Source organism: Lepisosteus oculatus, chromosome 5, assembly GCF_040954835.1.
Source record: "Lepisosteus oculatus isolate fLepOcu1 chromosome 5, fLepOcu1.hap2, whole genome shotgun sequence".
In the NCBI taxonomy this organism is placed as follows: Eukaryota; Metazoa; Chordata; class Actinopteri; order Semionotiformes; family Lepisosteidae; genus Lepisosteus; species Lepisosteus oculatus.
In genome coordinates, this window is record NC_090700.1 from 10,239,246 (window position 1) to 10,265,416 (window position 26,171).

The 26,171-nt window shown below is 36.8% G+C and overlaps 2 protein-coding genes across 2 annotated transcripts in view; both read left to right on the top strand.

The window, feature by feature from the left end:
• Nucleotides 1-17,971, top strand: part of cwf19l2 (CWF19 like cell cycle control factor 2) — a 44,306-nt gene extending 26,335 nt beyond the window's left edge. The window contains exons 11-18 of the mRNA XM_015341607.2: nt 1,155-1,283; nt 3,049-3,186; nt 8,222-8,434; nt 10,439-10,555; nt 13,781-13,936; nt 14,243-14,323; nt 15,772-15,873; nt 17,236-17,971. Of these exons, the coding sequence (XP_015197093.2) occupies nt 1,155-1,283; nt 3,049-3,186; nt 8,222-8,434; nt 10,439-10,555; nt 13,781-13,936; nt 14,243-14,323; nt 15,772-15,873; nt 17,236-17,376 (1,077 nt within the window). The 3' untranslated portion in view covers nt 17,377-17,971. The remainder of the gene's footprint in view (nt 1-1,154; nt 1,284-3,048; nt 3,187-8,221; nt 8,435-10,438; nt 10,556-13,780; nt 13,937-14,242; nt 14,324-15,771; nt 15,874-17,235) is intronic.
• Nucleotides 17,972-25,163: 7,192 nt separating this feature from the next.
• Nucleotides 25,164-26,171, top strand: part of gucy1a2 (guanylate cyclase 1, soluble, alpha 2) — a 51,295-nt gene continuing 50,287 nt past the window's right edge. The window contains exon 1 of the mRNA XM_006627821.3: nt 25,164-25,394. Coding sequence (XP_006627884.1) covers nt 25,164-25,394 — 231 coding nt within the window. The remainder of the gene's footprint in view (nt 25,395-26,171) is intronic.

A 26,171-nucleotide genomic window follows, 5' to 3' on the forward strand; every position in this document is an offset into this window, starting at 1 on the left:
TTGGATTTAAACCGATGAATTTTTGACGTATTAACATTAACACAAAGCCAATTTGCTTTTTTTATAAGCATGTTCATATTTAGTAAAAAGTAAATGATAAACAAAGTGAAAAATAAGATTAAAACACATTTGTGGTTACTTTTTTCATTTAAAAGCCTTCATTATCTTCCTTAGATCTCAATGCCATAGCTTTGTATGGTATAGTAAGTGATAGCTGAAGTACTGTCAAACACAATGACATGACAAAACACATTCCTTAGTTTAGTGCTTTGTGCCTTTTACAAATGTCTTGGAAATGGAATGCTTTTCTTGCTCACTAATGTACGTAAGTGTAATTTAAGCTTCTTCACCAATGTTCATAAATAGAATTGATTTAAAGTAATTCCACATTCAAGGCTGATATGTGGAATTTTCTTTCTGAACAGTTAGTGAATCATAGCTTGGATTATCAAGGAATTGGCTGGCGTTTTTTAAATTTGATTTGTTTTAAACCCTAGGCTGATAAATTCAATGTGAGTTCCAAATATAATTAACCTTAGAAGGAATAGTGTTTTAGAGGGTTGATGTTTCCTAAAAATATTTTTTGTTTTACTCCTCATTGTTTCCCTTTACTAAAAGCATAATGGAGTGAATGCTATCACCACATGTAGTTTTTTTTTTAAATAAGGAGGCTTTTAAAGTTATTCTCCTATTGTGTTTTATATTGTCTTAATCCAGTGTATTGGTTTCACATTTAGTTGGGGTTCTTTTTTTCAAACTTGAAACTTGAAAAAATGAAATGCTTTGAAACTGCTGTGTGTGACTGAGTGTAGAAACGCATCAGCCTTGATTTTGATGTGAACACATAATCATGCTGAAATCAAAATAGTTTAAATTTGCAATGAAACGGATCCTCCTTCATTTTGGAATTGACTGTCAGCTAACCCCCTAGAGCTGTCTTCAGACTGTTTTTAGCAGAACTTACTGTAGTTTTCAAGTCCAGATTCAGATTGTTTTAATCCCATGGAAGTGCATTTTAACATTTACTTCTTATCTTATGATTTGTGTGTATCATAATGGTATATTATCACTGAACGTTTTTAGAGGTGATCTAAGTCTCTGTGTGCCTGTATTGTGTTGTGCTGATTTCCATGCTGCCCTTGTCAATGGTCTAGGTTGAAGGACAAGAAGAGACAGACCATGAGGTTGTTCTCTTCAGGACAGATCAATCTGGCAGAGCTTGGCCAGTCAGTGCTCCCTCACAACCCCTGGAGCCGAAAGGAGGACGGCGTAAGAAACCGATGGTAAGGGGAAAAAATACTCACCTTCTTGGAAGTGTCAGCAAATGGGAACTGAGTATGGATAATATTCAGAGTTCTCTGATCCTCTCCTGTTACTGCTTAACCAGGGACCTGCTTAAGTGCCACGTCCCAAGAATTGTGCCAGCAGCACAGTCCAACTCACAACTGACAACCCACTGAAGCTTAGCAGGTGTGAGCCTGGACAGTACCTGGATGAGAGACCTCCTGGGAAAGCCACAGTTGCTGCTGGGAGAAGTGTTAGTGGGACCAGTAAGGAGCACTCTCACCCTGTGGCCAATTTGGGTCCTAATGCCCCATTATAGTGATTGGGACATTATATTTTTAAAAAAGGTGCAGTCTTTCTGATGAGACATAAAGTCCTGACTCTCTGTGACCATTGAAAACCCCAGGACATTTCTCAAAAAGAGCCGGTGTCCTGGCCAAATTTCCCCCTAGCCTTTACCAATCATCACCACTTAATAATCCCCATCAATGAATTGGCTTCATCACTCTGTTCTCCTCCCCTCTGATGTGTGGCGAGCGTACTGGTGCACTTTTGGAGGCTGTCAAATCATGCAGGTGGGGCTACACATTGGTGGTGGTGCAGGGGAGTCCACATTACCTATAAAGCACTTTCAGTGGAGTGTCCGGGAAAAGTGCTATAAAGTGTAAATAAAAAATAACAAAATTACTGTTCCTCTCTGTTTCACAAGATCCACGTAGCTTTTCATGTTGAACCGGCAATCCAGTGATATTTCAAATTATTAACTAATAAATTATATTAGTATATGTGTTGATTTGACCATGTACATCTTTACAATGCTACATGGATGTAATGCATTGTTAATAAGCTGAACGTGCAGTGCAATAAGTTACTTAAGGACCATTTGTGGAGCTAATTATTTACAGATTGCAAGAGCAGAATTCTGGTTTCATCTTTAAGCCCTAGACCGCAAATGCAAGAAAAAAATGTTCAAGATATTCTGTTTACAAAGAGTCAAAGTTTCAGTGTTCAGTGTTGATTCAGTTCAGCTGCAACTCCCTTGGAATGTGGGGACCCAGACAGTTCTCATTAGTCTGTTCCATGATGGATCTTGATGGCTGCTTGCTTCATTTTGCAGAAGGAATAAGTGGGGAGCGATGAGCTCGTTTAGAGTGCACTTTCCAGAGGGGTAGGCGTGGGTTGTTATCGCTCTGTTTTTTGATGGTGGTGTTAGGCAAAGGATGTCAATATTCATCGCATCCCAGCTTTAGCCAGACAGAGAGAGATTCAGGCTCTGCTCAGGGAGCTCAGTTATCAGACAGTGCAGACTCTTTCATGGCTTTCTGCAGGAGACTACAAATTATCATGAAAATGATTCATATTAAAAGGACCTAAGACGGTTGCCTGAAAGTGTCTTTTTTTCTCTGTGGTTAATCACGTGAAGTCCTTTTAAGTTATTTTAAGACGACAGCAAACAGTCAGCAAGTTGTGAGTAAAAAAAACTGTGAATGTAGAATGGAGCTTGGGTTTGCGCTCACAAAGAATTTACCACAGTGCTGTCTTGGATTTTCAAATGAGATAATCTGTAAATTCCATAATCTACACTTTATACAGTACGTCACAAAGCTAGCGATCAATTGTTAAAAAGGTATCGTGGTTGTTTTTGCTGTTGGTAACTGTATGGCTCATATGCAGTGTTACTGCATAGCAAGTCGATAGAATGATAGAATATCCTTCCTGTCGTTTGATGTCTGGCTCAGTTTGCAAGTTGGGTTTTCTCCACAGGTGGAAACTCATCGAGATGGGGAGAGGGTGCGCTACTTCCAGGACGATGACAACATTGATTTGCAGGAGATGGTGAAGAGAGAGAAGATGGGCACTGCAGAGGACCAGAATGCACTCTATTCCAGAATGGCATCGAAGGTGTGTGCCAAGTGGTTCCAATTTATAACTCTGCTGACAAGCAAGGCCCCATGTTCATGACTTCTGATAGGTTGCACTATGATCTTTTCTTCAGAGTTCAAACTGTGTAAATTAATTTAGGATTTTGAAAGTGTTGTGTGACAATATATTAAGTTTTATAGTTATTAGCTCTTCCGTTGTTTGTTTTTTGTGCACTGAACGAGCAACGGAAGTGAAATCAAGGCTGTACAGTCTGGTCTTATTTGCGGTGCAGTGGATTCTCTGCTGTCAAGGGGAGTGCCGCTGTGTTCGCTTTGAGCACACGAGTGACTGTGATCGAACCCGGGCAAGGGCAGAGTAGTGCTACACGAGTTACATTTGCACAAAGAATTTTGTCCAATATTACAGCCATATCTCTAAGCGGCATCTGAACAGATGCCACTTCTTCAGCTGCCCAAAACTGGTTGGTGTGACCTGGTGTATTTTTTCCAGTGTATACCACAATGTTTGTGGATTGAGACTGTTGCACTGAAAGTTTGTAAGTGAAGTAGGTTTGTAAAGGTATATCTATAATAAGGTGATTACTTGGCCCATGATAATTGAATTGTGCCTACAGTATTGGTCTTCATGCGATATCTTTGGATGACTACTACTAGCATCCAGAAAATTGAAAGGTCTGTATCGCTGTATAACTCAGACAAGTATTGCTGGATGATTTTGTAGCTACAAATACATATTTGATTCTCTCTCTTCTCTTAAGCATTTTACTGTTGCGTGCATTCATAAGAAGGAAAAATAGTTTTTTGACAGTGCCTGCTGGCAGCATTCATGTACTTGATGTGTGTTGAACAGAATGACGGCCATTGGTAAGAATGAAACTACAGGATTATTACAGAAAGAACAGATTCCTGTAGGGCACAAGTAATTGTAAGTGTTTTGCATTTGCGGTTTCATTTGTCTGTTAGCCTTTACTGATGTTCTCATCTATACTTATTAAAAAAAATACACTATGACACTGGCTCCCAAAGAGCTTGTTAGAATGTTTTTTAGATCAGGTTTGGGCCGTTTGTTGGAATGAAGATTATTCTTTGTCAAATCAGCATTTTTATTAGAGCATTTAGTGTTTCTATGTCACGTTGTAATTGCAAACTCGTGTGTAGCTGGAGGATGGGACTGATTCATTGGTTGAGAGGTAATTCACAGCAGAGGTGAGGAGTTCAGAAATAAAAAAAGTGGAATTGCATTGTAGAACAGATGTAGAAATTCATTATATTTTTGCATATACCCTGAGCAAGGAATCTTTCCTTTTCTTTCATTCTTTTTCAAATTGTATTTAGTAGGTCCCTTTGTGTTTTTGCAATTCTTATAATTACAGCATCTATAAATGAATCACTTGATATCTGATTCAGACATACTGTGGGTAAAGAGCAGAAGCCTTTTATGGCTGATATCTTAATATGTAAACTAGGCATTCAGCTAATGCCTAGACATTTTCAACAACTCTGATGTGACCTTGCACATCCTTGTCATGTAATCTCACAAGTCAACAAGTGAATGAGAAGACATGACAACACAATTCAGTATGATCTTATCTGCTCATGGGTGAAAAGAACAATACTAATTTCATATAATGTTTAATTTCTTCCTAAATTATTTAATTTCTCTAGTATCTAGTAATCTTTTTGTCTTTTGCATGCTTTTTATGGCAGAAATATTCAACAGAAAACGTTAATGCATGTAAGTCTGCAAAAATGTGTCTTTTGTTTTTGTTTGTTTTAAATACATTCTGGAATTAGGATGCAGAACTGTGACGCACTTTTCTTCAGCTTGTCACAGTGTGCCTGTGCCTCAGTGAATTAATGACTCAATGCTGGCGTTAAATGTGAGCAAGGGCTGTTGTGCTTCCTGTAGAATTTACAGCAGCAGCACCCCTAAAACCAGCAATAAAAAAAAAACAAATCAATGATTTAACAATATATTTCTATATAAGACTCTGAACCCTGGCTAGGACCACAGCCTGACATCTCTCAATTGCATTTGCATTCTGAAGTGCTTTTTGTTTGTACGATGAAAAACTGCCTTAAAAAGCTATCGTAAAACATACAGAAAGTCCATCTTCATCATTCATGGGATATTAAGCTCTATCTGTGAGTACATTGTAGCAAAAGGGTTTTAGCTGAGAAAACTCCAGTGTGGTGCCCCTTCATACATGTTCTCTAGTACAACAATTAATGCAAATTAGATGCATCTGAAGCACCTATAAGCCATCTAGATAAAAAGTCACGTATAAACATTTTCTCTTGAGCATTGTTAATATCACACATTGAAAAACCATAATGGTCTTGGAGCCTGAAGCCTCATTACTTAACACACCATGTGGCTTTCCTCTTAAATGTTCATAGACCTTGGTTCAGAGGGAAACAAAAATTAGATACAGCCCGTTGTTATTCGGTGATATGCTGCCAATAAAGCTATTTACTAAATTGTATTGAATGCAGTCCTGTTTTCCACATCATAGCAAAGGCTTAATGATGGTTAATAAATTCTTATCTTGCAAAACAAAGGCTCCTTGTGTGGCATAGACGTTTTATAAAAACAGGTAAACCTTGGAATACTATTGCTGGATTTAAAAAGGTTGTGCAAAGCCACACTTAGAATTTCATCAATCTGTTTTTATTTATTTAGGCAGCAGATTAATGTATTATAACAAGTGCTAATTTAGAAATCATTAGCTGGTTCTTTGTTGTATTAAATAGCTTATAATGACATTCGTGCTGCAGGTAAGTGACCTTTTGATTAAAGGTTAATTGCAAGTACTGTGCATCATGATGATGAACAGTGATTATTAATTTTTAAAGGTTTCTTTGTTGAATGCTATTCTATACATCATAAGCATTTAGCATAAGCATAAGCATCTCCACTACAAAGACATTTTATATATGTCTAACTATTGTGATGTAAAATAAAGCATCTCATAGTTTTTAAATGTTTAAGTCTTTTTAAACTTTTTTTCATGTTATAGCAGTAAAAGGGTAAAGACATAAAGGCTTCTCATCTTGCAGCTGATCCAATCCATTCCAGTACAGACATCTGCTACAACCAACTCTTCAATTATTTAATTGATAATTAGGAGGATAAATCTAGCAAGTTTGTTTGCGTCAAAATACTGCATGTGGACAATACAGTATGTGGCACTCGATCATAATACTGTTTATGTGTGGATGTATTATACTACATTTCTGATATACTGTTTTAGTTTTAATAGTCTATGTGTCAGAAATCTTTTCTGTTTTCTCATGTTAACTACGAGGCACTCTTTAAAAATAATCCATGGTATATTATTCATAAGCAGATTTGATGCTTGCAGTCACTGTAAGGGTAATAAAGCAGTGAGCAACTTTAAAGTGATTTGTTTTTTGGAATAGCATAATTTCTGTCAATGGGATGTCACATCACTGATCAAGGCGCAATCCCATTTGAGTGGAGAGTGTATTTGTTTTTGTCACACTGTTAACAGTTTGTCTACTTGGAAGATTTATTTTCTGCCATCTATGTAAGCATTTTAATGGCTCTAGAAAAACAGAACTGTGTGGTCCTTTATGTCATGTTTAAAAATGTTGTCAATGCAGAAGCTAGTTGCTTTATTTTAACAGGTTTTCAGAAATAAACAAAAAATATTGGATGTAGGGTATAATATGTTTAACGAGATCCATCTCGCTTATTGTATTTGACATTTTTAATTTTCTTTTAATTGATCTCATTTGATACTTCTTTAGTTTCAAGGGCTAAATCAAAGGGTGTTGGTTATTCAGCATTATGTTTTATGTATGTAGTTCAGTTTGGAAAACCTCTAGAAGGAAAAAGGAGTCGCAATTCTAGTTGTTATTTTTTTGCCTATAAATAAGAAAATTGTGTGTTATTTGATCATATTAAATGTGTGTAATGTGTGTAATTCCTTTAGGGGAGGCATTATTAATAAACTCCAAAGACGTCATTGTTTCCATGGAGATTCAAAATGAAAGCGACAAACGTTACACCTTCAGCTTTCTGCGATGCCATCTTCTCAGTACAACTGCTGATCTAAAACCAGACAAATCTGTAAAAATTAGCCTTGTCTTCAGAAATGTAGGGTTACAGTATCTTAAGGATGAAATACCTAATAAATATTTTCCTTAGTTTACTTAAGCGAATGCACAGGGAAAGAAAATCTTATTTTCTTGTCTGAGAAACAAAATGTCTGCCCCTGATTTTGTGGAAAAGTTGTTTGTTTTCTAATGGTTTTCACAATATTTTGGTAATTTAGTTTTAATCATCCACATTCTGCTGGATTATAGCATACTTTTTTTACTTGGTGAGTGGAGAAAAATAGAAACGGAAAGTTGTTTTGAGCAGTTAAAATATTATTGAAATAATATGTCAATGACCTAAGGCTTTGTATCAAATCTAAGTGAATGGCTTTACATGAGTGGGGTTGTAAGAATACATTTTAATTTGTTTCTTTCTGTATCACAGGATTGTGTTCAGGAATATCATTTAGCTGGGGAAAGCCAGTTATCATTGCTTACACATAGGCCTTAGACAATAAACCTAAAACTGTATTCTTTCATATGGGGACAGTTTAAAAAAGAATAGCAGTAGTAGCCCAGGCTGAGTGAGATGAGATGTAGTTTTGCAAATTAGAAAGAATCACTGAGAGGGTATACTGCAAAGCAATTGGAATTAAAACTATAATTGTGTTTGTACCTTTTTTTTTAAAAAAAGTTAAGTTTAGCATCACTTCCAAACCCCCCAGTTTCAAGTTCAAGCAGGAAAATCTGCACCTCCTCCACAACTCTTTGTTTCCATGGACACTGAACACCACACTTTTCTCTAAAAGTAACCCTTTTGGAACAACACATTTTGATAACCAAATAAACTGCAGTACTACTGTACTACTAGATGACCTACTATATGTTGTTTACACACCACACCCATAGGACAGCTTTCTTCGACTTTATCCGTATTTCAGTACCACCCTTATAAAATAACAGCCCTGTGATCCCTTCTGTGTTGGCAGTTGATGGGGAGGACGGATGGAGATTACCACACCCTGGATGACATGTTTGTGTCCAGCGCTGCTCAGAGGGAACGTTCTGGCCTGGATGAGGAGAGACAGCGACAGAAGGCTGTCCAGGAGCACAGGCGTCTGGCTGGGCGCATGGAGAAGTGCCCCTTATGCTTCGACAGCTCAGAACTTCCTAAACATCTCATTGTCGCTATTGGCACAAAGGTACTGCTGAGCCGCTCGAGGAAGGAAGGAATAATACTATGCTTTGGTATAATGCCAAACTTTGCCAGGTATTCTTTTCTGGCTGTCCAGATTTAGAGTTCATCACAGATACATGAATAATGAAAACATCCAAACAAAGTGTTTGAGCTGTTTTTTTGGCAAGAGAAGGAGAATATGTATTATCAGGAGAATAACTGGAAGTTTAAATCTACATCGCCAGACAGACATCTTTTTATTATTTGAATGCTGAGCATCAAAAGAAAAGTCCCAGTTTTTCTGTACAAAGGTTTTAGAAAAATAAAGTATAAGGATTTTGGATATTGATTAAACTGTTTTTGATGTTATTTTGGTTTACTGATCCTTCCTGTCTAACTGTGACTCGAGTGATGTTCACCATTACATAGTTACTAAATCTCCTCTAGTTACTAAGAGTTGATAGATCCCAGGAGGTGAGGTGATTTAAGGTATTGAATGTCAAGCCTGCTGAAAATAAAGAAAGGAACCATACTGTAGGTCCCGCCATTGAAGAGGACAAGGCCTTTGTGTCAAACACAGTCTTGTCAGTGATTTCACAATTTAGGATTCCACAGTCCATCAGTGGTTCCACAGATCCACATATCTTGCCAAAATTAATGGGGATGTCACAGTGTGTCACCTGTCGAGATTAATGTTAGCCGGAATGCACAGTGCAGCATTGATTGAAGCATTGAAGTCCTGGGACCAAATCCTGCCCTTCCTGTGAGCTCATCCTGATGTGACAGCGTTCTTGCAGGTCACCACATGTCCTCATGCTACTTGTATATTCATGGTTTTCATGTGAGGTGACAATGTGACAGTTATGCCCCCTTTGCCCTAGTCTCAAGAATTTTAAACCCTTTGAATATTTTTGAGATGGGTTTTAGCTACATGTCACCTCTAGGGGGTCAGAGACCAGTGAGCAGGCATATGTGTTCAGGTTCAATGAGAAGAATGGAAGAGAATTTTACAAAAGATGCCATCTGCAACCCAGTGTGACTAGAAGTGGCCACACACTGCTTGCCACTGACTTTGACTGTAGACCTTCAGTTGATCAATCCAGACAATGACAAATGTTAGTTAACATACAGTAATCAATCTACCATTGTTGTTCAATAAAATGTGAGTTAATAAAAAAAAATTGCCTTATCACTTTATGTTAAAAATAGGTTTAAACCCATATTCTGTTAAAACATCTATGAAAGGTTTGTAAGGACTTGCTTCTTTCACAAACTGCATCAATCTTCCACTGGCTGATTATTGTTCTTACCAGTGTTCAAGAAGGAAAACCATGTGACTGTCCCATAAAAATTGAATATTTCATGGGTTCTGTGCCTTGAAGGATGAATGACAGGAGTTAAACTTTGATAAGTGCCAAGGAGATCGTTAGGGTCAGAGATAAAAGGACAGTTTAGTGCTTGTGCAGTTTTTGACATTATCTTTGAGATGACTAAATATAGAGATTATTTTACATCTAACACTGACCTAAATAGGATGTTTTATATGGTTATCAAATGCCAGCTGCTGAATCTTCAGGGGATTTTAAAAAATCAACCTTTCATATATGCTCTTTTTTGGAGACATGACAAAATCCATCTGAAGGGTTCATGAAAGCAAGATATAAAAGATTGTGATTTTTAATTTTCTTAACATCCTCCAAATGTGATTACATTTTATTTTTTTATTTTTAGGGCTCTATTTCCCTATTGCAATGTCACTTACGAAAAATCTAATTAATTTTTGACTGTTAACAGTTTCTGCTATGCAAAATTACTTAGTAGTAGCTGATCTTTAAGCAGGGATTTGCTCTTGATAAAGGCAGACAGACATTAAACAGTATTTTAATGTATTTTTTTGTTGGAGCAGTACTAATACTGGCTGTACTCATTTTAACCTAAAAGTTAGTAATAGACATCTTCTGTATTTGCTGTCCTAAAATTGTATCACTCTTGAACAATTCTTGAGCTTGATGCCTTCTTTCTCTTGCAGGTATACCTGTGTCTGCCAAACTCTCAGTCTCTTGCAGACGGACACTGCTTGATAGTGCCCTTGCAACACCACTCTGCAGCTACAGCACTGGATGAGGACATCTGGGATGAGATACAGGTCAGTTACACCCAACTGTAGTGTCTTATACTCCTTGTAGGGTATCAAGCCTTATACGTTATGATAATCGAAAAGGCTTGTTCTCTAATTAGCAGAGTTATTGTGTTCTTTGGGTATTGGGAAACGGAATCGGCAAAACACAAGTGATAAAAAATAAATACCAGAAATGTGGACCAGTAATTGAAACTGGTGATATAAAAACACATTCACTTGTATTGTTTGCGGTCTTTACAAAGCTGTCTGCTTCCCATTATGTTCTATGAAGAAATATGAACTTTTCCGTTTCTCTTTTTTTTTATTTTTTGATAACAAAATTGTATTTTTGTATAAGGCCATGTTACCGTGTACAAGAAGTCTCTTTTTGAGATCAGAACAAACACTGAAACAGGTGTAGTTCCAATAAGACCGATGTTGGTTCAGTTTTGGGGTATGCTCCAGAATGTGGAGAAGTATGGGAAAAGTGTGTCTTCAGGTCCTGTTGTGTCTGCTCCTGCTACTTTTTGAATAAAGATGCACCCCTGTCAAACTACATTTGTGACCTCATTAAACAGCGGCTCCGCAATTAGAGGGAGGGAACCGTAGGGAATGCTGTGTATTTGAGACTGCTACAGTAACACCACCAAGGGCACCTGCTTTGTGTATGGGCTATTCAGGCTCAGACTAGGAGTGAATTGAATCTAGACCGATGACTCTGACTGCAAATGCCACACAAGACAAACAAATGGGCTTGGCTGGCTGGATTCCGATTAAATGCTCATTACAGCTGTCTTTTCACCTAGCCATGTCTAGTTTCATTGTAGATACTGCCAAGCCAGAGGTCATTAATAAAGATCAGACAAAAGCACAAGTCAGAGAGAGGCTCCATGTACCTTCATTTTATAGCTTTTCACACTAAAATCAATCAATGGATTTTTAAAATTCTTTTTCTGCAGTACCAAGAGGTCAATATAACCACTTCTGGAACAATTATCCCATTGTTGTACCATAATCACCTCAATGAGTCATGTCGTTTTTACAGTTTATGCATATAAGCATGTACATTAACAGCAATATATATATACTTAACATACTAATTAAGTGTACATACTTAATATATACTTAAGTACTGTATATACATAAGTTGATTATATATAAGCTGTTGATCAACAGGAATATGTATGTAATGTGTTGACAGAATAGTTTTATATTTTAAATCAGAAAATTGTAAATCAGAAAATGAGCTCAGTAATAAAATTAAGCAACGGTGGTCTATATAAAGCAGTATAAAGACGAAAGCAGTTTCCAAAGAGTATGTAAATGTCACTTACAGTTCAGTGAAAAAAGTGTCCAGTGTCGGATATTTTTCTGCTCAATTTAATCATTGTCAGTTGGTTTACTCACTCTGCTTTCATGGATTGATGTTGTTGTCTGAAAACCTGCCCATACGAAGAAACACTTCTTTCAGTCTCTACAGAATTTGTAACAAATGACAAACATTGTTAGGCTTTCAGGCTTAGTTGGAAAATTATTTTTCAGGTTCCTTTCAAAATTCATCCAAACACATTCCACAGCCATGTTCTTTTGCATAGTGTTTGTATTCGTCCACTTCAGATTTACATTCATCATCAAAGCTTAGAATAAAATCTAGAAGGGAGAAGGATTCACATCTAACCTGCACTCCTGTTTTGGGTAGGATAGCCTGCCTCCCTTGAGGAACTTGTGAACTGTTTGAATTAAATGTTTTCTTTTTTTAATTGATCCGGGTTTTTCACCTAAGGTTATTGTCTGTTTATTGTGCTGTCTAAGTCATGCATCTGCTGTGTCAGAATTCAGTATGTATTTATTTCCTCATTTCTGTTGTGTATTTCATGGACCTTTAACTTTACGACTCTTAGGCCTCTGTACTAGATCATCCAATGTCTTGCCAAATATATTATGGCATTTGTATTTTATCTTAGTAAGTGATACCTTATAAGACAGCACAATAATAATAATATGCAGCCCAGACTGTAAAATGTTCCTTTTGCTTCTCCCACTATGTTCAGTTATTCTTATACCTATTTTCGTGGTATGACCTTGAGTTTGGCTACAAACTGCCAGTGAACTGCTTTACATCCAGGTGGTGACAACAGGTCAAAAGAGGCAAATTACAGACAGATACTTAAATGCCATGGTGACTTTGCTTTTGTTACCATTTAATTGACTGTGTGCTAAATCCTACACCAAACGTAAATGGAAGTTTGGAGTGTGCTACATGCATGACATGTGTTGTAATGCAAAGACATTTAAAAGTAATGAATTCAAATGTATTAAATTGATTTTAAAATATTGATTTGAATTTCTCTCCAGTTCAGCTATTATGGGCTTTGTGATTCTATTTTTAATTTAAAACAAACATCACTCCTACCATTAAACACACACATACATTTTGGAATTTAATAAATATTAAAAAATAGGACTAAGAAATTGCTTTGGTGCATGATTTAATCTGTTTTGTAAGAATATTCACAACATTTCTTAAGTTAAACTTCTCTTCAAAAGTAATTTATGTGCTCTGCTATAGTACAAAAAGAGTGTTTATAATTAAATCAAATTAAAAGGTGTGGAATGTCTCTTTTTCACATTATTTTTTTTAAAGACATTAGCTGCAGTTACCAAGAATTAGAATTTAGATTAATAAGACAGCTGCCAAAACACAAAATGGAGTATAACAATGTCAAATCCTCTTTTCCTGTGTGAAACTTTTGTGAATTGTTTTCCATCTTCCTTCCATCTTTTTTATTTACACATCTTGGAATTCACTGCAGGCACACTATCTACACTCTACCTGTATCCTGTAATGTTTGAAATAAGACTTGCTCATAATGTAAATCGATCTGATTATAGGCAGTATGGGACTGACTATCTGTGCATTTGGGTCAGTGTTTATATTTGGGTGAAACCCAGGGTTTTGGTCTTAAAATTGTGGTTTAATATTTAAATATATTTAAATAAAATAAATAATTTATATTTAAATATAAATATTAAATAAAATAAATATTTTGTTTAAAGGGTAAGGTTACTGCCACATATAGGTTGGCATAGTCTTAAAGTTATGCAGTACAAGGTTTAAGTTGTTTGTATAGGATGTTGCGGGGGTCGTTACTGTGACCTAGGTTGTGGATTTGATTAGAAGTTAATTGCAGAATTGGGACAGATTTTGGGATGGGGCAGGTTTTGCTCAATGTTCCAAATGCTTTTCCACAGGCATTTCGCAAGGCCTTGGTGAAGATGTTTGAAGACCAAGACCAAGACTGTGTGTTCTTAGAGACTCATATGAATCTCAAGAAACGGCGTCACATGGTGTACGAATGCATTCCTCTGCCTAGAGAACTTGGAGATATGGCTCCTATCTACTTCAAGGTAGATCACAATTTACATGTAGTAAATAGCGGTCTATTGTTTTCTTGTGGATCACGTTTTGCGTATAATTGCAAGCTTTTTTTAGTTTGCACAGCACAATTAACTGATTTGGTAACATTAATATCTTTTAGTAGGCCACTGGGAATGGACTATTGCAGTTGTATTGCATTTACTGAATGGTTTCTTTTCAGCACTTCTTATTAAAAGTCCCAAAGGAACATGCCAATATAGAAAACAAATTTTATTGTATTGCTTTTTCTATTAATATTTGATATTTGTTCTGCGTCTGAAATGATCTCTTTATAGAAAGCTATTCTGGAATCTGATGAAGAGTGGGCCATGAACAAGAAGCTGGTGGACCTCTCTTCGAGGGATATTCGTCGGGCTGTGAGTTATGCTCTTCCTTTTCTTTTAAAAAGTGGGGAAATGTGATATTAAATCACTGTGGTGTTGAAAAATAAAAAGCTTGCTTTTCTGTGTGTTTATTAGAAACCAGAAAAAAAGATAAGATAGATTTCATCTTTGGCAAACAATACATGGTTAGAAACTTAAAAAGCAGAGTGTTGTTGCTGGAAGTTTCCTCTTTAAGACATTAATTCATCTTATTCATATATAGAAGCCCTTTTCTACACTTTAAAGTATGAAATGTTTGATATATGCTTAGTTTTTCAAACTTTGATAACAGAAATAGCTGTAATATTCTGTAATATTCTAAATATAGTGCTATTCTATAACACAACCAGAGTTACCCAGGAAAGACTCATTCGCAGTGTTGAAAACCTAAGTTGGTTTAAGTTGTAAACAAAAGCTTTGTATATTCATCTCTGGCCATCCCTGATGCTTGGGAATTTAGTGCTCTCTTTCTTGTTTCCGAACTACAGCTTTTACAAAGGTTGGTCATTGCTCTGACTACGACTGTGCTTCTCTAGTAGTGTGATTACAAATTACAGGTGTAGTTCAGTGTGAGAAGGGCGTTCTTCTATTAACTTAATTTTTTCATTTTATTACATTTAGATTTAGAGGCAGTGTACCTGTTTCAAGGGATAAACTGTGATGATCTTGCGTGCTGTCTTCACATGTATATCTGTACCACAATAACCTGCCTTTTCGAATGACATCCGTTAACTGTGCACTATGTAGCTGCCAGTGAAAAATGTCATTGAGAAATGTCTTCTGTTTTAAGCACTCTGATCTCACTACTGTCCCTGCAAGCATTAATTGTGCTGATCACACTGTCACTCACAGTCAGGCCTGACTGGAAATGGATTCATTAGCTCAATGTGAGAGGTGCCCCTCTTATTGGTAATCCAGTGTCCAGCAGTCCCCTCACATATGTGGAGCACTCACTATTATTCTGTAGGTATGATCATTTTTGAGTATATTTAGCAGTTGGCTGTATGGCAAAATTATCGCCTATTGTCATACAGATACCTAAGGTTATATTTGTAGTTGTTTGTGATTTAAAGAGATATTTTGCCACCTTTTTTAATATCAAGGACATCTAAATAAATATTAAGCATGAACATTAGTGTTTTGCACTCTTCAGAGGGAAGGGGAAGAGTAAGTATTAGCAAAATGACACAATGCTTTTCCACTTATATTTTAATTGAAGAAATAAATTGCTATACCATATGGAACCAATTTATCTAAGTAATTGGTGCAGTTGTGTGAACTATTTGTAAATCCTGCCCTTGCTTTGTGAGAAGCAAGAATAAATGAGTTAGCTGTCTTGTGGTTTTGGTACTCAGTTGTTTAAAAAGTCTAAATCTTATTTTGTTTGATACATATTATAAATGATTGTAATTGTTTTTTAATATGGTATTTTTGTCCTGCAGGTTCCCAAAGGTCTTCCTTATTTCTCTGTGGATTTTGGACTTCAGAGTGGTTTTGCTCATGTTATTGAGAATGAACACAAATTCCCTCATTATTTTGGCAAGGTATTTGATTCCTTGAAGATGCCTGTTTAGTGCCTCCAGAGTGTCTTTGTAATAAAAGTCATTTTGTCAGCTGTCTTATTAAGACGAAAGGCTGTTAAAAAAGAATTACAATCTGGTTTCTGCTGTTCCATTGAAGGTGAAGCTAATTACAATATATTGTGTTTATTATTGACATTGCAAGTTTACTACAGTAACTCATGCTGATAGCATATTGAGGTTGACTTATAGCCAATAGAATTCTCCATCCGGAAACAACATTTTTTAATTGCCATTGTTTAGATGTAACAAGTCAATATGCCAGCTAAGCTAATAGAGAACTGCTGATATTTTTGACAAAACTCTAGTGCGAGCACTCTCATTCATCAGTAAATGAGCCACATTCTGAGTGTGAGGTTGTTTTCTCTGGACCAGTTCATGTTTTTTTTTTCTTGTTTCACTCATTATTGTCAGGACAGAAGGGGAGGTTGTATTTCATATCTGTCCTGAAGCATTTAATTCATTAGTTGATTTATTCCAGTTGCACATATTCTAAATGGTGACTTGAGCCAAAAACAAAAAGAACATGCCTTTATAACCATTTTCCCTTATTAGTAAGTTAAAACTTCCCAGTACCAACAACTACTTGTCAGCTTAGCAGAGTTTATTTTTTTATTGATGTTTAGTGGCATGATTTAAATATTTTTTTCTACCTTAAACCATTACTTTGAGGTTTTCCCCGCACATAAAAAATAGGTACTTCCACTGTCCAGTCTTGTCTGTGATGTGTATACAAAACCTGTATGCCTTTGACTCATTAATCTCTAAAACACTCATCCAGGCTGCATTTTCATTTATTGCTGCACTAAACTGTTCATATATTAATGGTAAAATAAAGCAGAATCTGTGGAGGTCAGGAGTGCTGCTGCCTCCAGATTCCAGAGCTTTCTGGCAGCAGAAGGGCTCAGTGCTTTATCAACACAAGCAACTGCCCAAATCTGCAGCATTAATGGCAAACTCAGTGTAATGCAGTTATCACCAGTAATTAGATTAGTGCTCTTTAACATCTTCAGCCAGATGGTGTATGCTCTTGTTGTCAAGAGAATCCTGAGTTACAAAGTCCAGGACATATACAGCACAATTTTGACACGGCCGGGGTTTACAAAAATAGAAGAAAAAAAAACAGATCAGACTCGCCAACTCTAAGCTGTGTCTGGAGAAGAATACAGTATATCAGTGTTTTACATCTCGTCTGTAAACTGCTTTAGGACCAGCTGTTTGGCCTATGGCAATAAAGAAAGTCTAACCTTTCATTTTTGCTGCAACAGTCCTTTCTGCCTGAATCTTCTTCCGGTGCAGTGATACTTTTTTTTTCTTTGGCCAAAGGAAATCATTGGAGGCATGCTCGACCTAGAACCGAGACGCTGGAGAAAACCAATCCGAGAAAATTTTGAGGACCAGAGGAAGAAAGTTCTCCAATTTGCTCAGATGTGGAAGCCGTTTGACTGCACCAGGAATGACAATTAACATTTCAGACCTGCAGATAATGAGAGATAGTTGGCAAATGTCTCCTTGACTCTGATCTCACCCTTTCCAGTAACTTCAATTCAGGAGTAACAGTATATATTTACAGATTACCTCAATTCTATGGTTAAAATGCCCAGCAAAATTCACATAATGAAATAGTTCTTTCATAAAACTACATTGGATGGTGAATGTAAAATACACAAAAACAGAACTAGATTTGGCAGCCCAAGGAATATAAAATTTTGATGAACTACACAGTTAAATTGACTTACATTTTGCAAGTAGCTAAAACTACTTTACGTCCAATGTAAAGTAAGAGTTTTTGTCAAACACAGATGCTTTTGTATGTTGTGCTTTTAACTTTTAAAGTTATTGAGAGTATTCACATCCTCCTGAATTTTTCTTTTGGATAACACAGTTCCCAAGTTCTTGAGGAAACAGAACTGTAGGGATGCTTAGATACATTTTTAAAATCTATATGAAAGTGTCAGTTATGTAAGAGTGGATCTGCAAAAGTTGATAATGTCATGTGAATTTTCATGTATTTTAAAAATCTGTTTGTACCAAAAAAAATAAAATTGTATGACTGATAAAAGTCAAAACAGATAATCTTTGATTTCTTTACAAGCCAAACCTCTTTTTTTTTATTTGGTTAGCCTCGTTACCTTTGGCAACTTACTTTGCCAATTTTTTTTGTTGTGTTTCATTTTAAGAAGACCTGTAACAATACTTAAGATTGTTTGTAGTTCATTGCATTTTTAAGAAGTTTTTCCCTTCTTATCATAATCAGGTGCATCACAATAGATATTTTGAATTAACTGTGTTAATTAAGTGTATTATATGGTTCAGAGGGAAGGGAAGAATAAGTAAGTCAGTCGACAGTTTAAGGAAAGTTCTATGTAGATTGGTACTCAATTTACAGTCTAAAGTCTGGGACAATTCTCATATAATGAGTTCCGATTGTATAGCATACAAGGGTCTTGAAAATAACTGAATAATACAGTTTCCCCTCAATATATTCCTCCTTTAAACCAGATCTTCAATAACCCAGCCGCCAGATACCACTGTGTATGTCAGGGTCAGTTCTGTTTTTGGTTGGTTTTTTTTTTGCATGCATTTCATATGTTGAGCCTGCTTTCAACTATGGCAAGGCTGTCTATATAGAATATAAATTGGCATATTTTCTTCTGTTACCATGCCAGTAGAGATGAAGCTGCAAATTAAACACAGCAGTAGTCATTAAGAATATTGTTTGTGGGTTTATGCAGTCTTTAAAATGGGCCTGAAAGAAAAAAAAAAGCTTTATTTTGCAGCTTGACTGTACTTAACAAAAAACATTTCTTGGCTTTTCTTAGCACATCAGAACAATGCGCACTCACAGCTCATTAGCTATGTAGCTACTAAATGAGCTGCTTCAAAGGTCTATTAAGATTCGGCTGCATTTGTAATGATAATTCTGTACATTTACTCTATAATAATAATAATACAATTAGTCCTTCCTGCAGTTGGTTGCACTGTTAGCATTTATTGTTGGATGGTAGGGTGTCATTTGTCTTCAGTACTATGTAAAATATAAATACTCTGGAACATGAAGAAAAAACATCTCCATCTTCATATTACTGCTTAATGTAAAGCTGCTAGTGCAAAAACCCTATGAGGAATATTCATTTGTCTGTTGTCACTATTGGTCCACATTTGTTCAGGCATCCAGGAAATATTTTGGAGATGTAGGAAAAAGTGAGTATATAATGAAAATGATGCTTTATAAATGAACATCTTTAATGTAAAAAGCTCACACCACCTAATATATTGTTATACTGCTATACTGCTATGTCACCTGTTGTCAGTCAACCTATCAGGAAGTTTTATACTGCCGCAAGACCTGCACATGCATGAGTGGCAATACCTTTTTAGTGTTTTAAATATATGATGAAAACTCTGGATCCTGTGAAGGAAATCTGATATGATGAGCATAGAAATTGAAGTTTTAGGTAATGAAAGCTGCTCCTGTCAGGAGATTGCAGCGCAACTTTCCATTTCTCCTAAAAGACACACAGCTACTGTTGACAGCTATCCTGATTTAGCCACTTGAATCGCTCACTTTAAATTTGGTAAAGATCCTTTTCTCTGACCAGCTGCCTTGCCTGTCACCTATGTATCTCAGAAACATACCTTTCAGCCTTGTACAGAGTCCTGTCAGTCACTCTGTTTGGCCTTAAGCACTTTGCTTACAGCAGCTTTTGTTGCGGGGTTGGCTTGTCACCTGTAAACTTGTGCAATTCTCCAGTCTGCTGTCTCTGATGCACTAACCATACTGAAACATGCTATCTGTTGCACTTCACAATGCAATCATCCACACACTGCTTTATTGATTTGTATTATTTGGGTCTGGGCACTATCACAGTGTTTTTGTGGAGGTGCCTGGACTGCACTCGTCTTCTATGATAAATGTGTTTATGTCAGGAATGTAACTTATCATGGAAGCACTTGCCAGGACTTGGGATTTGCTGATCCTAACAATAATTGTGACTGAATTGTTTCCTTAAATGTTTCAGCTATTGTGAAAATTAAATTTTCTTTCTCACCTTGGAGTTTACTGTAGCAACACTAAGCAAGGTCAAGCAAAAGGTAGGTGCATAGAATGCTATTTTTATTAATCTGAATCTTGAGAGCTTAATTATTGCTATTTTGGTTATGTATGCTGAATGAGTATGCAGTTAGCACAAAGATCTACTTTGGCTAGATGTTTTACACACATCAGACCTATCTTCTAAGACTTGGGCAGCTATGTAACTTCAGCGGAGCTTGACGATGGTCCCATTTAAATGCATCATCAAACTCTGGAGCTCTCCATAGTTCTGTCAGAACAGCAACGTTCTGTATGAATAGGAATTTCATGCTTGGAAACTAATTATTTCCAAACCTCAGAAGTTGTTTTCTTTAATTGTGCAATACAGTTTGTAATAACACAAACAATTTGTTCTAGTCAATTCTATATACTGTGTATATTTGAAGTATGCAGAAACATTTCATATGTGTAGTTTTAAGCACTTAGTATTCCTCCCCATACAGCTGTTTAGTGTATAAAAGCTTGTCTTCAAAAGAATGTCAGACAGCGTAGGCAATCTTTTCTGCTTACTGCCTCTGTGTTCTGCTCCGTCAGTGTTTTGGATGATGGGATTGGATTTATTTTTTTGGGGGGGTTCATTCAGCTAGTTATCACACCTGCGTAGCAAAAGATTGTCCACTGAAACCTTTGATCAGTGAAGGGTTTGGGATTTTGTTTAATTTTCTTTACTGAATCTGTTTCCATTGTTCTTCCCTGATAGTTTCATGATTGACTAGTATGTCTTGATTGCCAAAGTACTCTTTTGCAGAATGATTAAAAAAAAAAACTACAGAGAATCTTTTTAAATCAAAGGCGGATATTCATTGTGGTAAGACTGTATGCCGTTGAGAATGGTTTGCCCTCTATTAGAGTGCATATGTATAGAATCAAAAACCTTCGCCTCAGAGACTGCTGACAACCTCAGTCACAATTAAATCCGCAATAGACTGTGATGATTTCCTTGTCTTAAATTTCCACACCTCTGCTAATTCAACTAATTATTCTGTTTTGGCAAATTTGCATGATTGCCAAAGCCAAGCAATTGTCTTGCAGAGGCTTTGTATGTTTTAGCCTAAATTTATTATCATGTACCTTCAATGTTTTCTTGAAGCAGCTTCTAAGACACAGATGACTAACATCATGTGATGGTGGTATATTTTTATTTTATGTATCTGCCAGGTTTCTTGAAATGCAATTAGTGTTCATCCTTCCTTAAGTGAATCAGACAAAAATATTCCATTAATCTTTACTGACTATACCATATGGTGTAGTTAGAACCAAATACCAGGTAATGAACAAATTCTGAAGACATGATCTACAAATAGAAATGTACTGAAATAAGATGTATTGATATATTTGCTGCAGTGCCTTAATGAAAGCAGGCTGCTTCTTTCTTATTCTTTATTGAGCAGAACTGTAGACAAGGGGATAGATAATAGTCTTGGCCTGAGAAGGTATTAACTGTGAAACACAACAGCAATATGGCTAGTTTCTGCAAAAAATGGAGATCATGGAAAAAAACTCTTGAGAAAGAACAACCAAGGATCAAAAAGGAGAAAGGATAACCATTCTAAAACTGAACCTCAAGGGTAAGAATATGACCAAATATATTTTCTTTTGTTTTCCTAAATAACCAACAGATAATAATCTCATAATCTAAGACTGTTCAGCTTTATACAGTATGCAGCTAATCACTGAGACATGACTGACAGTACATAATAATAAAACACTTATATAGCACTTTTCTGGACACTCCACTCAATGTGCTTTACAGGTAATGGGAACTTCCCTCCACCAATGTGCAGGTCCCACCTGGATGATACAACAGCAGCTATAGTGCACCAGTACACTCATCACATACCAGGTATCAGTAGGGAGGAGAACAGAGTGATGAAGCCAAAAGGGAGATAAATGGAGATTATAAGGAGGCCTTAATTGTAAAGTCCATGGGGTTTTTTGGGGGGCAGAAGGAGGGGTACCACTCCTACTCCTTCCAAGTAATGTCCCAGGGTTTTTAATGACCACACAGTGGCTTTATGTCTCATCCCAAGGACGGCACCTTTTTTACAGTGTAGAGTTCCGATCATTATACTGGGGCATTAGGACCCACACAGACAGCAGGGTGAGCACACCCTACTGGCACCACTACCACCTCTTCTGGCAGGAACCATAGCCTTCCCAGGAGTCTCCCATCCAGGTACTGGCCAGGTTCACACCTGCTGAGCTTCAGTGTGTTGCCAGGTGTGAGTTGCAGGGGGGTATAGCAGCTGGCTATAATGGATTTCTTGAGTGGAAGGCCTTGTGCATTGTAACATCCTTCAGGTCTCTGAGTTGTAATCACTGCAAGTACTGAAGATTGTGCCTATGGGGTGAATGTTGCCCTATAAATATGGCTACTGTAATTGAGGTTTTAAACAATGAACAGATTCCTATGCTGGCTGTCTGGTTTCTTTCATTTCCTTTTGAAATGATATAAAAACTAACACCCAGTTGAAATATTGTGATGATATTTTCAAACAATTTGCATTCTAGGCTTTTCTCTTTGAAAGTTATTTCTCAATATTCTACAGTTTCAAAACGGTGGCAGTTGGTTCCATAAATTATTTTTTTTAAATAGTGGTATGTGTAAAATCTTTATTTTTCATAAAGTCTACATCTTGATTCATATTTGGTGGAATGTGATGAAAAATACTAATGGAGTGTTTTTTTCTCAAGCCAGAAAAACATAAGGTCATTTTGTCTTGTAAAAAGAGACTAGTTTATGCAACAATTCAATTTGCTTCAATGTCATGTCTCTGTGGTAGCTTCTCCTTGGGGACTTTGCTTGTCTACTACAACTGTTTGATAAATGACAGAAGCAATCTGTGATTGAAAAATAAGCAAAGAAATTCCTTTAAAGATTAAAATACATAGATATAAAATACCCTTGAGTACCACTGTTCCTGTTCGGTCAATAAGGAAATGATTGAGAAGTTAAAAAGTATTTAAATTGTACTTAAAATAACACAGAATATAAAACTTAAAGCACATGCTGTCAAACACACTTCCAGTTGACTATAGTTAATGATTTGTACATATTATAAAACACATTGTTGTGCACAGTTTATCAGGGATAATGAATTGGTCCATTTAGCTCAATAATAAAAAAAAAGTAGAAGTGTCAGTGTCAAAAACCCTTCATGTAATTCTAATGCCAGTATCATTCATTAACTTTAGTCTCCAGAAAACCCAGTGAAACATGAGAGGTTGCAGTGATTTAGGAGGAACACTAGAATAACAACTACAGCAGCTGAACAAGTTCCAGACAGAATGGACCTACTGTTGCATACTTATTTTCTCAGTCCTCTTTCTCTGCTTTTATGGTCAACTAATCCGTTCTGGTCTCCCGATGCACAAACAGAACGGTCAGAGCAAGCAGTAGCATCATCCTTCAAGAAAGAGAATTCTTCCAAATTTCAACCCTTTCAGACACCCCTTTGCCATGTATACAGTACTTGTCACCCCTTTCTGAGTAACATTCTCTAAATCATGACATTATTATCTAGGTCATCTTTCAATTTCAGGAGGGCAAAAATTACAGCAAGATAATTATCTCATATGACGTATTATTACGATTTCCAAACCTTTTGATTTCAAACTGTAGGGCTTTCAGTACAGGTTTTCTCCAGATTCCTGAAAAAAACAGCAGCGATGGACCTAAGCAGAAAAAGTATGGGCTCTTGTGTCGGACACTTTGAAAAGGTATTTTTTTTGCTACAAGAAACATCCCAATCCTTCCTCACAGTGCAGTGGATGTCACTGTATGTGCTTTGGTTGGTATTGCATTATCTAGCACGACGTGGGAACACTTTGCAAAGGAAAAGTGCCACTTTGGCATGTAGAGTTCTTGAAGAAGTGGCTACTTTTATTTTTAAGCCACAAGGAGTGTTCTGTGTCTTAAAGGTAGATCTTGGGTAGCTTTGGCATTGATTCTCATGTCACATAATTATCACCCACAACAAACACCGCCACCTTTTCATTCCTTCACACTTTGCCTTGGAAAAAAGCAATTTCGTAATCAAGATATGAAGGAATCAACTTCCAAATTAAAATGGTTGTGAAAAGAGAAGGTAGATGATTTATTACCCCCCCACTCACACACACCATTGTTAGTGTGTTTAGGGCATACAAAGCATTAAGTTTCTCTCCACGGTTTACTCTGATGACTAGTGCTTTATTTCATGTACCAACCAGATACCTAGAAGCACTGATAACAACATAATTAACTGCATGACCTATAATCAATCTTTTAAAGTAGCAAATACATGATTAGTGAAAAAAATTAAATGAGAATGTTGTATGACCACATGACAGAACATTAATGTGGGCAATTTGCATTTTCTGAAACCTTCTGTATCCGTATCCTAAGCAACGTGTAAAGCATGCCCATAAGTAGAAAAATAATCTCCCTTTATATACATAATGTTTCTTGACCTTCACCGGGACAGGCGGACTGAAAATGGACAAATTGATCACTAATGTACCATTGCTCTCCCCAGAAGTCGTCTTTTTTTTCTCAATCTCCGTTTCAAAACTACAAGACTTCGCATCCATCAGTCACAGTATGACCATATTCAAGGGGGCAGGTTGTTAACCTCACAAATTACTGATTGGCTGCCTCATACAGCTGAAAAAAAAATGAAGGGGAGATGCTGTGATTGTGAGGACTGGCATAGCTCAGAAGGAAGAGTTCGCAAGCTTGACATAATTTAGGTTGTACTATCTCCCAGAAAGCTGCAGCCTGTTTTAATGTTTTATGGATTTTTATCAGGCAGCAAAAACAGCAGTGGGAAAATGAATTCCGTCCTAGTTCCTTCTGAAATAGGTGACAAAAAGAGAAGAGACACTGAAAACACGTGATTCTTGTTATCATTGAGCAGCAGAGGTAAAAAAAAACGGGGTTTAAAATGCTCGACGGCTGGAGAAACGGACTAGCTATGTGACAACACACACAAAAGCCCCGTCGTGCTTACCTTTTCATTTTCCCCCTTTTCTCCCCAAAGGGCAACGTTTGTTCTGGGATCGCAGTTTATAATTAGCCAGTGGATTTTCATTTTGCCTTCTTTTTTTCTCTCTTTATCTGTACGCGAATCAGTCTCACTTAAATTTGAAATCTAATGCATCCCTTTAGCCGCCCAGCATGTCTTCAAGGAAGATTTCGTCGGAATCGTTCAGTTCAATGGGATCAGATTATCTTGAGAGCCCCGATGACGGAGAATGCCCCTTTTCCAGGGTATTTTGGAATGGGAAGAGCCCCTCCGGGTCTCTTTCGTGCCCATTTGAAGACATCGGGGTAAAACGGGCACCAAGGAGGAGACGCGTTAACTTGGACTCACTCGGCGAGAGCTTGAGGAGGCTCACGTCGCCTACGGTACAGCTGCTCTTTCCAAGTTAAGAAAATTGTCCTTCTGCATGCAAAGCAGCCCCTGCATGCTGGAGAAAAAAAACAACAACAGCACTTTGACCGATTTTCCATTTAAAAACGTGCCATTGTGTTCTTCTAGTTGTGTTTAGATTAATTATAGTCTTCAGGCAATTATCTCTGCAACTATCAACATTGTCTATTGCCAAAAATGAAAACCGAAAGATTTCGCAGAAGTGCCTTCTCCGTCTGTATTAGATTTTATTCATCCAGTCTGTTAACTCTGCCATGCAGAAACCCTGAATCTTTTGCATCTGGGTCTTGTGTAAAGTCAACCGATTGACCCGTTTACTCTTAATATGAGAATTACATATCACATTTAATATTGTAATGTAATCGCGGGCTGATAAACGTAGGTATCAAAATGTTTTTGTGTTAATGGCATGCCTGAATGACCGGGCGTCTTTGTGGCGATTGGGAAATATACATATATACTGTATACAGTGTGTTGGGTTCGATTTGGATTTTTCTCGAGTTCAGAAATTATTGGAATGAAGTTTTGTTTAAGATAGTTACATTTTTTTATTTCCCATAGCTGCATGAATACTTCAGTGAATACAATGTAATGTATGTTATTCTAGATCACGAAGAATGGTGATGTCTGCCATAAGAACAGGTGTGGTTATGTGTACTGTATAGAAAGCTGCACTGGTGCACCTGATAATCTCTGCTTCCTTAGACCTTTAGATCTGCCCCCTCACCACATTACAGTATGTGGTGAGACCC